The sequence below is a fragment of the Talpa europaea genome (genome assembly GCF_964194135.1).
Source record: "Talpa europaea genome assembly, chromosome: 11".
NCBI lineage: Eukaryota > Metazoa > Chordata > Mammalia > Eulipotyphla > Talpidae > Talpa > Talpa europaea.
This window is the reverse complement of record NC_140078.1, coordinates 75,495,608-75,511,606: the sequence shown is the minus strand read 5'-3', so window position 1 is coordinate 75,511,606 and position 15,999 is coordinate 75,495,608. Positions and strand designations below refer to the sequence as shown.

Sequence of the window (15,999 nt, the reverse complement as noted above, 5' to 3'; positions counted from 1 at the left end):
GGGCCACCAAGTCATTCAGAGCACCAACTGGTGAACGTCACATCAGGTGGTCACTGAGAGGAAGGCATTGAATGAAAACATTCTTGCAGAGATCCGGAGTATCCCCAAGATTGTGTGTGTGTGGGTCCCAAGGGCTTAGCCAGTTGCAGTCCTGGGAGACCACCTGTCCTCCAGCTTCTGATCAGTTCTCCATCCCCAGCTCCCCTTGAGCCCAAGATGAACAGACTTCTTGTTCCTCTTTAATTTTATGGCCAAGCCAAGTGCCCATCACAAAGGCCTGCTCCCCCAGTCTAGGGATATCACATTTTTGGGAGTGTCATTTTCTGTTTGGGGCAGTTTAACACGATGAGCTGATAGGGTGCCCGGGCTGCCTGGAGTTACGTAACCCATTGTGCTCCCAGGGCAGCTCGCAGCCTTAGGATTTGCCCCAACAAGCAAGCTCAGAAAACTGCTGAGGAGGGCGCGGGCGGGCGGCGGAGCCTAGCTGCTTCCTGGGCTGCGCTCCATGGACAATCCCTTTTCTCTCTGAACTGCCTTTGGAGTTGGTTTCTGCATATGGCAGTGGCATTTCAGTTCGGGCAGCCTGTGAGGGCCCAGCCTCTGCCAGGACTCTGCCGAGACAAACTCATGGGAACAGACTCCTGCGGTGAGTGTCTCGCTGTGCATCTCCGTTCGTTTCCTTCGTGGTACAGCCAGAAAGGAGAAAAGACCCAGGAGAAGGGGGTTCTCTCTGGCTGGGCTCCGCTTTGCGTGGCTGGAGGTCCTTGGTCATGTGGTGGGGACGAGGCAGAGACCTCAGAGGCTGCTTGCGCTTGTCCCGTCCCCACATCCAGGCTCAGGAGGCAGCTGGGGGGCCGGGAGCAGCAGCTCTGCGCTGGGACCAGGCCTGCCGGCGCCCACCTCTCCCGTGACCATTCCTTGCCACAGCTGACCAGGCCCTCTCGGTTCTCCTTGGCCTCTCCAGGGCTGCGATTTTCCTCACACTGACTTTATCCTGGTTTCTTAGAACTTTGGCTGGTGTCTCGGGTCAGCAATGAATTTCTGAAAAGGTGAAGAACAGACACAATGTCTCCCTCCCCCATCCCACTTTTGCTGTCCTTCCTTCCTTCTTTTTCTTGACTAAATGTTAGTGGCCCTGTCCCTTCCCTCCACACCCCGGTGATGGAGAGCTTGCTAATCAGCCCTGCTCCAGCTCATCTCCGTTGCTGTGGGCAGACGTCCCTCCTCAGTGCTCCTCACTTCCTCCCAGCTGATCAGACTCTGACACTCGGTGACCCGTCTGGTTTCTGGCCTGCTGTTTTCCAAGGGCCGTCTGGGCCACAGACCATTAAATTCCTAAGAGATGTGAGCTTCTCTTGTCCCCTTCAAGTCAGTTTTAGGTTTCAAGACTCTGGAGGTGAGAGGTGATGGAGCTGCGTGCATACGTGCGTTTGTGTGTGTGGCTCAGGCATCTTCAGGCTTTTTCCATATTTGTTTTGAACCAGCATCTATTGGAGGACAGCATTTTGGGGGGTCTTTGAGGAGAGCTTGCCCTAGAGCCCTGGAGGTGTGAATGACTGCTTAAAGGAACAGTCCTGCCTGTGGGCTCACCTGTGGGGCTGCCACTTGGGATTCATTCCTTTTTCTATCCCTCATTTCAGTCATCAAACTCAATGATTTATCCTCTGAAATCTTGCTGAGTTAAACCCCTATGAACTTCTTTTATTAAATAAATTTAAGGTCTCGCTGATTAATAGCTATCCAGTATAAAAATTTGTAATCTACTTCCCATCAAAATTGATCATCTAAATTATTCTTAGTTGGCTAAATGAAACAGAAAAGAATGGACAGCCCCCATTTTTACAGGGTGAGAAAGCATGAATTAGAACCTAGAGCATTGGTTTTTTGTTTGTTTGTTTGTTTTTAAAGATTTATTTATTTATTCATACAAGCACTGGGTACGGTCAGAAGCGCGGGAGGGTGAGAGAATTCACCAGAGCCAGAGCAGGGAACAGAATACGCAGAGTGACGCAATACACTGTTGAGGGGAGCAGCGGGCGCGGCAGGAGAAGTCCGTCGCGCAGCGCCGTGTGGGACCCTCACCTGCGGCCGGGGATCGAACCCCCGCTGCAGAGGCTGCAGGCAGCCCCGCAACCCAGCGCTCAACCGCTGCGCCACCAGGTGAGGCCTTGTTTGTTTGTTTGTTTGTTTGTTTAATCTAAGCTTGGAATTTGGAAATGTTTCCTTCTCCTTCTCTGAGTGGGGCCTCCTAGGTTTAGCAGTTGACTTCTTTTTGCAATGGGGCTGCCTATTATACTGATTCTAGAGCTAGCATTTAGTGTTTAGCAAAAACACAAAATCATTCACCTTGGTCTTTTAAACATGAATGATTTGGGGGCCTTGCCAATTGATCTTTTCTTCCTCTCAGTTCCTCCTCATTAGGTAAGTGGGTAGGATATTTATCACACAAGGTTTTTGACATAAATCATTTTAACTAAAATGAATTAGTAAGATTCTTAACATGCAAGCTGGGATGTAGAGTTCCAGGTGCTGGATATATTTTTATCTTCCACCTAATTAGATTTTGTTCTGAATTAGAAACAAATGTTTGATGGATCTAATGTATCACATGTTCTTCTTTGCCACTTAGCACCATGTTAGGATGCTGGCAAATAATAAATCATAATCAGAAAAAAATTAAAGAGTAATCTAATTAAGGAGTGACTCAGAGGTGCTTTGGAGGGACTTGAAAACATTGATCCTCATCGTGGAGAGCATTCCCCATGTCCTTCCTTCAGCTGCTCGGTTTTCACAGTGGATTTACATTAATCTGACCTGCAGGTGTGGGGGTGAGTGGGTGAGCATCACTTCAGTTCTCATTTCACTGTGTCCAGACCAGGGGACCAGGGTTTGGGGCAGTTGCTGACCAAGGGGCCAGGCATGGGCCTCTGCCCTAGGCCCAGGTGTGCTGTGGGGGCCCATCCTGGGATTCACTGAGGGAGGTGCCAGGATCGGGCCTGGAAGGCGGGCCTGGGTGTCCCCTGGCCGCACAGCTCACTGGCAACTCAGACTCACGCCCCAGGAGAAATGCTGAGCCAGAAACCTGTCTGTGTCCTTTCACTGCCGCTCTCATTGACAAATGTGAGCAAATCAAGCTGAAATTATCAGGAATGGAAACTTTATAACTGTGAATAGGCCTGGAATAAATCAGCTTTCATACATCCTGATTAGCCAGGCCTGTCCAGAGAAACAGAAACAATAGGATAGAGAGAAGGGTAGATAGAGATTCTGTTTCTGTCTATCTATCTATGCTGATTTCTAGAGCTAACATTTAATTTTAAGCAAAAAAGCACAGAAACATTCATCTCTGCCTTTTGATCATGCTATAAGTGATTTTAGGGGCCACTAGCTCATTTTGCTTCCCCTCAGTCCGTATGCATATGATGTGAGTGTATATGTATATATATATGAATTCAGTGGTTTATTATAAGAATTGGCTTAGATGATTATGGAGGCTGACAGGTCCCAGGATCTGCAGCCAGCTAGCTGGAAACCCAGGAGAATCAGTGCTCTATTTCCAGTCCAAAGACCAGCAAGTTTGCAACCAAGGAAGAGCCTGTGCTTCAGTTCAAGTCCAAAGGCAGGGAAAAGCTGCTATCAGCTGAGGGCAGTCAGGCAGGGGGAATCCTTTCTTTTTCATGGGAGAATCTGCCTTTTTCTTCTCCTCAGACTCAACACAGATTGGATAAGACCCCTCACTTTAGGGAGGACAGTCTGCTTTACTCTCTCTACCAATTTAAATATTAATCTCATCCAAAAACACCCTCACTGAAACACTCAGAATAATGTTGGCCCAAACGTGTACCCCATGGCCTAGGAAGCAGACACCTAAAATTAACAGCCACAAAACCTCACAAGGCTGAGCAGTTGCCCTGTCTGGCAGGCTTCCAGGCCCTGCTCCGGGAACTCAGCACAGCCCTGCCAGGCCTGGGCACCTTCGTGGGGGCGCAGAGTCCAGCGACTTGTCCTCTCTCGTAACACGGGTCCGTGGGCTTAAACCCAGCAGTGTTGTTTTCTGACCTGATTGCAGTTTAATGCCTTCATTGTGGATTTTCCTCTTTTAAGTAATTTCAACGAGGGTATTCAATTTGTGAAAATAATATGTGTAAGTGGTAAAACTTGAAATTGTACCAAAACAAACCAATGCAGAGTAACACTGTTCATTTTGCATAGTTCTCTAAAAATTAATCAAGAAATAAAAAAGAAGCCACCAATGGGGACATACTATGTACTCTGATCCTGATTTAAAAAAGAATGTTACTTAGGAATATTTCTTCATAGTACATATAATATTGCCTTATTCGTTAGCTATGTAGTCTCTCCTTGGTTTAATGGCATCATTATCATCATTCATTTAAGCCAGAAGGTCTCAGATGAATCTTCTTTCTTTAAAAATATATTTTTTTTAATTAAGGTGATGTTGGTTTGCAAGACTGTATGTGATTCAGAAATGCAGGCTCCCATTTCTTTGGGTGTAGTTAGCACCCTCCCCCACAGCAAGGCACCCAGAGTCCTCTTCCATAATCCATTGTGCCTTTTTCTCTCTAACCTTCCCCTGCCTCTCTGGTAGCCTCAGTTTTAGGCAGATTTCTAAGGTTTGTTTTTGGTTTGGTGTTGTCTAGATTCTTTGTTTTATTTCTCTATATTCTACATATGAGCAAAACCATCTGGTATTTGTCCTCCTTCTGGCTTATTTTTTTCAGCATAATCCCCTTAAGTTCCATTCATCTTGTTGAAAATGGCACAAGAGTTCATCTTTTTTATAGCTGAGTGGTAGTTCATTGTTTATGTATATTTCACATCTTCTCAATCTTCTCAATCCACTTCTCTGCCCTTGGACACTTAGCTTGCTTCCCTGACTGTGGCCATTGTAAGTGCTGCTGCAGTGAACGTAGGAGTGCATATATCCTTTCAAATTTGTGTTTTTACATTCTTCAGGTCGATACTGGAGACTGGAATTGCAGGGTCCTGTGGCAGATCTATTTTTAATATTTTGAGAAGCCTTCATACTGTTATGACAGAACCTGGACCAGTGTATAGTCCCACCAAGAAAGTGAGAAGTTTCCTTTTTCTCCACAAATCCTCTCCAGCATTTGTTTCTGGATCTTTTAATATGGGAGTGAGGTGGTATCTCTTTGTGGCTTTGATTTGCATTTCTCTGATAATAAGTGAGCATTTTTTCATGTGCCTATTGGCCATTTATATGTCTTCTTTGGACAGTGTCTAGCTCTTCTGCCCATTTCTTGATTGAGTTCTTTGTTTTCTTTCTGTTGAGTTGAGTTCTTTATTGATCTTGGATATCAGCCCCTTGTCTAATGTATGATATGCAAGTATTTTCTTCCATTCAGCAGGGCACACAGGGCACACAGTTTAAAATCTCAGCCTGGAGGTTTTCCATGTTTATCAGATTTCCAGACCTGTACTTTTCCCATGCAAGGAGGCACTGTTTCTTGTGTGTCTTACTGAAAATGACCTGTGTCTGATTGTATGTATGTCCCTTTCCCCCTTAACATTTTTTTCTGTAAATGAGAACACACATTAAACATTGTATTCTGTGCCTCTTTCTACTCAGTTGTATGTATTGGAGACCTTTTTTTAGTGGTCATGCATCTATCACATTCTTTTTCTTGGTTGCGTAATATTCATTGTATATAAGACTCACAATTTATTAAATTAATTTCCTTTTAATAGACATGTAGGTTTTCAGTAGTTTGCAAATACAACATGGCCTTAGGATGTACCTGTGCTCCCATGTATTTTACCAAATAGGTGGCGAATGTACTTGTGAGAGTTCCTAGAAAGAAAAGAGACTTAATTTTTTAAAAAAGATTTATTTATTTATGCATACAAGAACTGGGATGTAGGCCAAAGGTGTGGAGGGTAAGAGGATTCACTAGAGACAGAGTGGGGAGCAGAACAGGCAGACTGACTGAAATACACTGCTGAGGGGAGCAGAGGGTGAGTCAGGAGAGGTCTGCTGCGCCATGTGGGTCTCCTCCCTGGCCGGGGATCAAACTCCTGCTGCAGTGACTGCGGATAGCTTCACAGGTTGTGTCTTAACCCCTTGCGCCACCAGGGAGGGCTGAGACTTCACTTTTGATGTTGCCAAGAGGTTCGATTTTTTGGATTGTTCAGATCATGTGGGTGCACACCTCTGCACCCAGGCACTAGGAAACATTTTGCTCTTTGCCAGCTGAGGTGTAGAAAGCAGCAGTGCATGTGGTCTGGGTCTTTGCTCCTCTCTGTGGAGTTTGAGCATCTTTTGGTATTTGTTAAAGGCATTGTAATTTAATTTATTTTTTTTAAATATTTATTTATGCATACAAGAAGTGGGGTGTAGGCCAGAGGTCCGGGGGGTGAGAGGATTCACCAGAGAGAGAGTGGGGAGCAGAACAGGTGGATTGACTGAAATACATTGCTGAGGGGAGCAGCAAGTGAGTCAGGAGAGGTCTGCTGCACCATGTGGGTCATCTCCCTGGCCAGGGATCGAACTCCTGCTGCAGTGGCTGCAGTTAGCTTTGTAGAGCTGCTTCTTAACCCCTTGCATACCCAGGGATGCACTTGGTTGAGGGCTACAAAGGCCTTTATTGTCCTCCTTGATCAGAGGTTGGCTGCTCTCTGCTTCCTCCCCTGGAGGCAGACCTGCTGAGGATTCTGCTCCCTGTCCACTGGGAGGCAATGGGTATCTAATGGGAATAATGGAGTTAGTGTGAAATGTTTGTGAGGATGATAGTGTGTGCATTGAGGGAGGGATACGGACCACTGTAAGCACACAGATGAAGACTCACACTCGGGTCACCCCATTTTCCCTTAGGCTGCCCTGTAACAAAAATACTTAGAAAACACTGAAGCTCTTTAGGAAGTTTGGTGGAACTTGCTGCATCCATCAAAAGGTCTCAATTAGAAAAAAAAAATGAGGAAGAAAAATAATAAAATGTCTTTTCAGACTTTCAGCATAGTGACCTCTGCTTAAAAAAAAAAAAAAAAAAAACAGGGCCTCCCCGGTGGTGCAGCGGTTGAGCGCTGGCTTGCGAAGCTGCCCGCGGCCTCTGCGGCGCCGGTTCGATCCCCAGCTGCTCCCCGGCCACCAGAGGAGGGTCCCACATGGTGCGCAGACCTCTCCTGCCGCCCGCTGCTCCCCTCAGCAGTGTACTTCGGTCCTTCTGCCTGCTCTGCTCCCCGCTCTGGCTCTGGTGAATTCTCTCACCCTCCCGCGCTTCTGACTGTATCCAGTACTTGTATAAATAAATAAATAAATATTTAAAAAAAAAAAAAAAAACAGCTACTAATTGATTATAGAAGTAACTGACTCTTGGACCTCCCTGGTGGTGCAAGGGGTTAAGCACCGCACTATGGGCCAGTCCACAGCCTCTGCAGCACGAGTTCGATCCCCGGCCGGCCAGGGAGCAACCCACATGGCACAGCAGACCTCGCCTGTGTCGCCCGCTGCTCCCCTCAGCAGTGTATTTCAGTCAGTCTGCCTGTTCTGTTCCCACTCTATCTCTGGCGAATCCTCTCACCCCCCACATCTCTGGCCTGTACCGAAGCTCTTGTATGCATAAATAAATCAATCTTTAAAAGGAAAAAAAAAGAAGTAACTGACTCTTCTGTGTCATTCACAAAAAATGAGTTTAAAGACATTTTCCATTCAGTATTTGTCTCAAGTATTTGTCTCAATTTCTTGATGGTTGTTGAGTTTCATGCTATAACTGGTTTTTTCTTCTTTTTTGGGCATATATATATATATATATATATACTGCTTTTCCTTAGATAATGAGGATTTTTGTAGCGTGGGTGTGGTTTTGCCTCGGCGTCCAGGAATCTGTTGCCTTGGGTCTTCATTGAGTAGCTATTCTGGTAAAACTGTTCTTTGCCCACCCCTTCCCTCCCTCCCTCCCTTTAATAAAGTATGGTTTGCTTGTCTCTTAGGCTCATCCTAGTGCCTGTTGAAATCTTATTGGACAGTCGTGGGATTTAAGAGGAAATAAGTGAACATTGGCTCATTGCACTGTCTCAAGGTGCCGGGGGTGGCCCACCCCAGCCCGGCCTTGAGTGGTCTGTCAGTATTGCCAAGGGAGAGGACGCAGCTTCCCGGGGCTGGGCCAGAAGCACTTGGCTTGAGCCGAGAGGTTTGGGCGTGACCTCCAGGAAGCCCTGTAGTCCCAGAACTGGTTTCTTTATCCCTAAATGGGCATGACCAGGAGAACCTCAGGCTTGTCGTAAGTCCCCTGTGTGGTCTTTTCTGCTCGGTGCCTCTGGCGGTGGTGCCTGGATGGTGGTCAATAAGCAGTGATTCCTTTTACTTATGGCTCAGCTGAATTCGGGATTTTGTAAAACTGCCTCCAGCTGCCCGCCTCACCCTGCCTTGGAGAGGCCGCAGCCGTCTGCCTGTGTATGGTCTCGGGGGCCAGCAGACATTCTGGGTGCAGAGGACTATCTCAGAGCACTTTCGTTTTCAGCTTCCTGTCCCTCCTTTCCTTCCTTCCTGTCTTCCGATTTCCTCTCCTCACTTGGTCCCTCCTTCCACCTCTTCTCCTCCTCCCTCTTCCAGTCTCTTTATCTCCCCTGTGTCCCTTCTTTCACCCTCTTCCTTGCCCCTGTACACCCACTTTCCTCCCCCCCCATTCTGCCTCTTCTTTCTTATTCCTCCCCCTACCCCATAAAAACAATGAGAAAAGATTTACAACCAAGTTAGGCCTAGGCTGGTGTGGACAGTAAAGCTTTGCGACATTTCTTTGGAACTTCTTAGGTAAAGACAAGAGGTTACAGCTCTCAGGGCACAAAGGAAACTGTCCTGTACCCCTCTTGGTTCTTCTAGGCTGACGAATAACCAAACAAACATCAGACAGATTGATAACAGAAAACAGCCAAGATGTTTAATAGTAACATGTCTACCTCCTGTATACATGGGAGAGACCCAGAAGACGTTATTTTTTTTTTTATAATTTTTAGTGATTTTTAAAAAAGATTTATTTATTTATGCATACAAGAGCTGGGGCACAGGCCAGAGGTGTGGGGTGTGAGAGGATTCACCAGAGACAGAGTGGGGAGCAGAGCAGGCGGATCCACTGAAATCCACTGCTGAGGGGAGAGCGGGGAGACAGGAGAGGTCTGCCGCGCCGGATGGGTAGCTCCCTAGCCAGCTGGGGATCGAACTCATGCTGCAGAGGCTGGGGATTGCTTCACAGTGTGGTGCTTAACCCCTTGCACCACCAGGGAGGCCCCAAGAGACCCAGCAAGACTTTAGATGTCCTCTTAAATGGCTTAGCTGAGACCAAGGGGGTTGGGGGAAAAAGGGTATGCAGGTGGGGAGCTTATTGGCAAAGTCTGCGGACTTAAGTTCTGCCTTCTCCCATTGGAAAGATATAAAAAGATAAGGTCTTAGTGGGAGAGATCCCAACACAGACAGTTTCTAGATAAATATGAAAAGCAACATTTGGTGAGCTTCAGCATCCCTCCTGGGGGAAAAAACCTTTTGCCAAAAAGAAATTTAGAGGTGCAGAATTTTGTTTCCCATGGTTTCTGGGTTACCAGCCCCTCTTAAGTTGCCTGGTGTATATCTTGTGATCAGGAAGGGGCTTCCTGGTGCTCGCCAGGATACTCTGGGTGTAGCAGGAGGGTCAGTAGAGGTGAACCTGTGGGTGCACGAACGCGAGGGGCGTAGCTGTGGCCGGCTCTCACTGTGTGCAGTGCGATGGGTGAGTCTTCCAAAGTTTTAGGTTGAGTTAGATGGGAAGGGATGAGGCCTGGGGCAAAGCGAAGGCTGTGAGTCCTGTACATCTTCAGGCAGTAACCTGACCGCTGGGGAGAGAGGGAGCAAAGGAGGGACAACACACAGGACCTGTCTCCTCCCCTAGCAGGCAGTTCAGATTGTCTTCACTGCCGGTTTGCACTCCATTGCTTCACTTTATTTCTGCTCGGTTTCACCTTACTTCCCCCCCCCCCCCCCGCCCCGGGCTTGGTAAAAGTGACTAGAAATGGACAAGATCTGCAAGTCTGTGCTGCCTGCTCCTCTGCCTTTGCGGGCGCGGAGGGAGTGAGCCCATCCAGGTGCGGATGCAGCACCCCCTAGTGGGCCAGGGAAGCACTTGCCACTGGCGTGGCCTCTGCCCTAGATTAGAGTTCATTCATGTCTAGAGAGCTTGGCAGGTAAGGCAGCCATGGTAGTCGTGCCCAACAGTAGAAATCTCCCCCATCCCTTCTCCTGCCTCGACCCATCCAGCTTTATTTTGTTCTGTCCTCATCTGCTCCTTGCTGGCGCTCATGCCACAACCTGTCTTTGTAAGGGAGGGTGTTACAGCAGCCGTGTGCCGCTTGCTTAGACAGTAGGGGATCGTGGCAGTGTTGCAATTTCATTCCCACATAGTGAGTTTTATTCCCCTATCAGTGGTTGTACTTTACGTGGTTTTAAATTGGGTGTGTATGAGGTTTTGCCGTAGAAAGGCAGGGCAAGCCACAGTGGCTCCTTGAACATTTATTCCTCACTGGTGGGGAGAGGTCACCTAGGATCGCCTGGCTTCAGTTCAGCTCGGCTCCACCTGTCTCTCATTTGGGAATTTGAACCGAAGGAGCAGAGACTATCTAGGGCCTCTTGGCAGAGGGTGGGAGCTCAAGAGGACAGACACAGCCACACAGGCGTGCTCTGCTTGGACATGCGATAAGTTATGGCCACTCACCTGCCACTGACCGAAGCAAGTTCCAGGGTGTTGGCAGAATGTCAGGATGCAAAATGATAGATTGTGAAGCACAGGGAGGGCTGGGAGAGAAGGAAGGATTGTGAGCAAAATGAACATCCTGGATTTAAGAAGATTCTCGGGTGCCCGGTGCGCCTTACATGGCTGAGGCTTATGGTGACCTCTGCTGATTCTCGAAGCCTCCCTGGGGGTGGGGGAGGCTTCTGGCTCTTACAGCCCAGGACTGGCATTGGCGCACTTTCCCTCTAAGGGCTGGAGAGAAAGTACTTTAGGTTTGCCTAAACCACCCAACTCTGCTGTTGTAGCCAAAAGCAGTCGTGGGCAGTACCTAAGGGAATGGGTGTGGCTGTGTTCCAATAAAATGCTTACTTATTAAAAAAACAAAACAAAATGGGGGTGAGGGGCTAGACTTCCCTGTGGACTGTAGTTGACCTAGAGTGTCAAGGCCTGATCTGTATCAGGACATCAAATTAACAATAAGAGAGAAATAACCCTTTTTAGTTGGGAAACCAAAAACAATTCAAAGGGTGATTGGTGAGCCCAGTAATACCGCACCCTGTCAGCATTGTTCAACCATAAATAGTTGCTTCATGTCTTTGAATTCTTACGACAGACAAAGCTTATTGTTTCTAGACAGGGAAGGTCATTTTGCTGAACACACTTTCAGTAGAAATGTTTGTAAAGGGTGTTAGAAACTCCTGGAGCTTCCCAAAGTTGATATGGAAAGCAATTTACCCTTTCTTATAGGTTCAGGTTTATTGTCCATAAAGTGTTTCTCTTATCCAGAGATTTCGCAATGTACCTAGGAGCAGAAGGTACACTCAGTGACCCTGCTTGCACCTGGCCATGTTGTTTTTCTTTTCTTTTTTTTTTTTTTTTACTTATAACTAGGGCGTAGGTCAGAGGTGCAGGGATGAGAGGATCCACCAGTGGGGAGCAGAACAGGCAGATCCACTGAAATATACTGCTGAGGGGAGGTGGGCGAGACAGGAGAGGTCTGCTGCGCCATATGGGTCAGCAACCTGGCCGGGGATTGAACTCAGGCTGAGGCTTGTCACCTCACCACCTAGGCCACCAGGGAGGCCTCACATGGCCATGTTTTGTGCGGGTGGGTGTGACTGCTTCCTCCAGATATAGATCATACATCATATAGTTCATGCATAGAAGCTGTATAATCTGATAGGGTTTTTTTTTTTTGTACTTTCATAGGGTTGTGCAGTCATCACCATAATCAATTTTAGAACACTTGTCACCCCCCAAGAAAACTCTATTCTCTTTATCTGTGATCCCCTACCTCCTGCAGTCTGCTCCCATCTCCCTATTAGGGCTGAAATAAGCTTCCAGAGTGACTGCTTGGTTTCTGCTGCCTCTGACAGCTCCAACCCCAGCATGGAGAGCAGAGCCAGGGGTCTTCTTGAGTGGTCAGGGCACTGTTGAAGTGCATGCCTCACACGCACTTCAGGTTTGTGTGTTGTGACGGTGTCACCTGATGAGATATTTTCACATTTTCCCTTTGTGTTAGCTTTATGTAGCTTCATTTATGTTGTTTTGTTAGGAGGTTGTCCTCTGTAATTTTCTGCATTTCAGATTGAGATCTGTGTTGGTTTGAAGCCGGGCACAAGCATGAAGTCATTTCATTCTCAGGCTTTGTCTCGTCTCTGTTGTTTAACTGTCTATTGTAGACCATGGCAATATTTTTAGGATGAGTATGGAATCTTTTAATATACAGATGACCTCATTTGATGTTTTGAAAAAGTAACCATTGTTCGTTTATAGACAGAATTTCCTGTTCAGGAAATAATGTAGATTAACAATAAAACAGTTGGGAACTCTGAATGGTAGAGGTGCAGGCGTAATGGTTTTCACAACATTTTTGTTCTAATAATAAAGTTTTCCTGATTTGGTACTTAACTTTATGTCAGGTTTACGCTTTAATGCTGGTGGATGTCTACTGTTCACTAGGGAGAGCTGACTACTGGGAGGGCAGGTGCAAGGACATGGGATTGAACCCTGCCAGCTGCTCAGGCTGCCCCAAAAGCAGCAGAGAGTCTAACTATAAATATTGGGTAGAAATGTTTCTGGAAAATAGAAAGTGCATATAAAGTGTATAGAGTTAATGATATGAAAATGGAAACTGCACCCCCCGTTTCAAATAATGAACCCAAGAACTGGGAACAAATAGAATACATGTTACCCTGTTGTTTTTTGGGTTTTTTTTTTTTTGCTATAGATAATTACAGAAGTATATAGACTTACTTCCTCTTACTTTAAAGGTAACTACACTTGTCAGTAAGGATTAGGCTTAGCTGCATGGAACAATGCCTTTACAAGATAGGATGTATTTTTTTTCTCTTGCGTAAGGGAAATTCAGAGAGAGACTCTGCAGTGCTGGTGCAGCCCTACTGTCTTTGGCAGCTGAGACTCCACCTGTCCTTTAGTTCCATCGTACTAGTTGTGGTTTCCATCCTTAAGGTTACCTCATCAAGGTTGCTGAAGCTTCAGCCATTATGTCCACACTCCAGACTGTAGAAAGGCAGCCCTTGGGAATTCCTCTTATATCTCATTATCTAGAACTTACCTGGTTGGTCACACCTTGCTGCAGGGGAGGCTGAGAAATGTGGTCTTCCCAAGGGACTCAGGGTTTTGATACTACAAAAAATAGGAGAGTGTGGATAGTGGGAAGCCACCAGAGGTGCATACTGTGCCTTCTGGAGCAGAATTGAAATTGTGACATGAACCTTTAAAAGCAGTGTTCCTTCACCTTTCACATCATGAACCACACAGGGAATTGGTGTTTTCGTAGTGCGAGGGGTGAATGGTGATGGTCACTCACAGCTGGAGCCACCCTCCACACCGCCTAACATCCTTCATTCCCAGCTCCGTTGGAGGAAGCGGTCCTAATGTCTAAATTCTGGAGTCTGGTGGTACATATTCTACAAAACAAAAGACAGTCAAGTCACAAAACCTCAAGAAAGTGGAACCAGAAGGAGGCAGCACAGCATAAGATCAGTCACATCTCATACGGTGTCATGATGACAGAGTCTCAGAAATGGCTCGAAAAGTCAAGCTTTGACCATGCACATATAGAGTCTCAAAGTGCTCAAGAGAGTGGAAGCTGGGAAGAGGAGGAAAATGCAGAGGAAGCAGAGTTAGGAGGAGGAGTTATTTAATCGGTCAGATGAGGATTTTTAGGGCACCTTGGGTGGTGGCCAGGGCTTTGGCCTCTGCAGCCATGTCTGTGCTTGGCCAGCTCTGTGCTATGAGTCCAGTTCCTCGACCGCTCCCTGCCTTGTCTTCTCCTTCTGTGTAGCAGTAATGGCCATTGTCTACTCTGAGGGCTGTGGGGAGGATTAAGTGAGTTAGGGTGTTTAATTGCTGATGGTAGTACTCTGTAAGTGCTAGCATGGCTGCTGTTGTCTTTATAAGAAGTACAGCTGCATCCCTGCATAACTCCTGCAAGCTCCATAGAACCCAGTGGTTCAGATATAAATTTAAGAACAAGCCACTAAAGTGCTGGAGGTAAGCATTATTCTAGTACTTTCCAGGTAGGGAAGGTCATCCAAAGCATGACAAGAAGGCCAAGCTATAGAGAGGATGATGGACCCATTTGACTTGACAGTGCAAAATTAAACTTCATCCAGGCATTCTTGCTGTAACATGATATATTTGCTCTTGAGAAATTTTGTGTGTTCTGCCTGATAGCAGGTTATGTGACTTTGTAACCAGCACAGTAGCAAAAAGTGGACATGGGGCCTGGGCCCTTGGTGGGACTTGGAGGCAACTCTGCAGAGGAAAGGGACCCTGAGGCCCTGAGGCTCTAGGAGGGTGGACACAGGAGGATGTGCAGCACCCTATGAGCTGAGAGCCATGCCAGGCTGGGTGTGTTGCCTACATGGGGAGGCCTGGTGTAGTTTCTCCTGAATTCCTTTTCACAAGGGCTGAGAGGGCTCCCGCCTGTGCAGCACCGAGCTCAGGGCTTTCCGCCCCCCGGTGATGGTTGTACTCATTCTCACCGTTGGGCTCCCCTTGCCCAGGAAAATCCATATGTGAATTATCAGTGCCCCTGCCCCATGGGCACAGCCTCCCCTCTTAACCAGGCGTATGAACTCCTGATAGGAGCATGAGTGGGTTATGAGTGAGGCGGGAGAAATATGAAAAATGAGCAAGGGTGCAAGGTAAGTGACAAGCTGTGGAAAATAATCACAACATATTTGACAAAGAATCACTATAAAGTTTCTCTCTACGACAGTAATAAACTCCCTCAGGGAATAAAAATAAAGAAGGACATGTATGAGCAACCAGTCATAGCACTACAAATGGCCACTATGTGTGTGAAAAGATGTTGAATATATCAAGAAATAAATACAGATAGCACAATACAAATGTTATTGGTAATAAAAATAAACCTATACCAGACACCAATGACTATCAGATTTGTGACAACCAGTGTCCCCAGATGTAGTCAGATGCCCCCTAGAGGGCACTGTGAGAATTATCGCTTTATGACAAAAAACATCTCCGTCAAGAGCCAGTCCAGGCCAGACCATGTGATGCTGTCTTTTGTTGTCCTGGCTCAGCCCCTTGCCTGAGGGGCTGCAGGCGCTTTTGAATGTCCTTATCACTGCTGGCATGGTTCTGTGACTCAGCTTACTTTATATGCTTACCCAACACTAAAAAGTAACCCAAACAAATCACACCGGCTAGTCACATTTAATTTTTTTTTAAAAAGTATTTGACCTCAAATGGCCCTGGATTTTAAAGCCCCTTTTTATGCCACTGTATCCCCAATGGTACCAACTCCCCTCCCTATGGGGTGTGCCAAAACTCCAGAAAAGTTTGGGGAGACAAATTTGTAGGAGGCCAGACTCACTTCCTCCTCCCAGCCCTGACTTTGAAGGATACATTTTTTTGAATGAGGAAGCTCGAGTGTATTTATTTCTCTTATCATCATTCAAGCAAATAATGATGGAGTTTTAAGAAAAGTGTTATATAGTGTTGTAATGCTCCCCCAAAGCTCTTCTTAGCAATACATAATTTGAAAAAGTTTCATGATTGGAAAAATGATACAGTTGTTAAAAGCCTACCTAACACCATCACGTGGAGCAATTTTAATAGATTGATGTAATAGTTTGGATTCCACAGAATGGATCCTACTTACAAAAGACACAATGCATGCATACTTTTTGCATAATTGTAGTCAATCCAAAATTTCTCTCCCCCACTAACTTTATAAGTGTTTATCCCTCCACTATGTTTAATTCCATCC

The 15,999-nt window shown here is 46.5% G+C and overlaps 1 protein-coding gene across 3 annotated transcripts in view; it reads left to right on the top strand.

Moving 5' to 3' along the window:
• Window positions 1-555: 555 nt before the first annotated feature.
• TRAK1 (trafficking kinesin protein 1) overlaps window positions 556-15,999 on the top strand; it is a gene marked incomplete at both ends in the record, with an annotated part of 104,999 nt that continues 89,555 nt past the window's right edge. For all 3 annotated transcript variants that reach the window (XM_084248392.1, XM_084248391.1, XM_084248390.1), the window contains one exon: window positions 556-646. In XM_084248392.1, coding sequence (XP_084104518.1) covers window positions 556-646 — 91 coding nt within the window. The remainder of the gene's footprint in view (window positions 647-15,999) is intronic.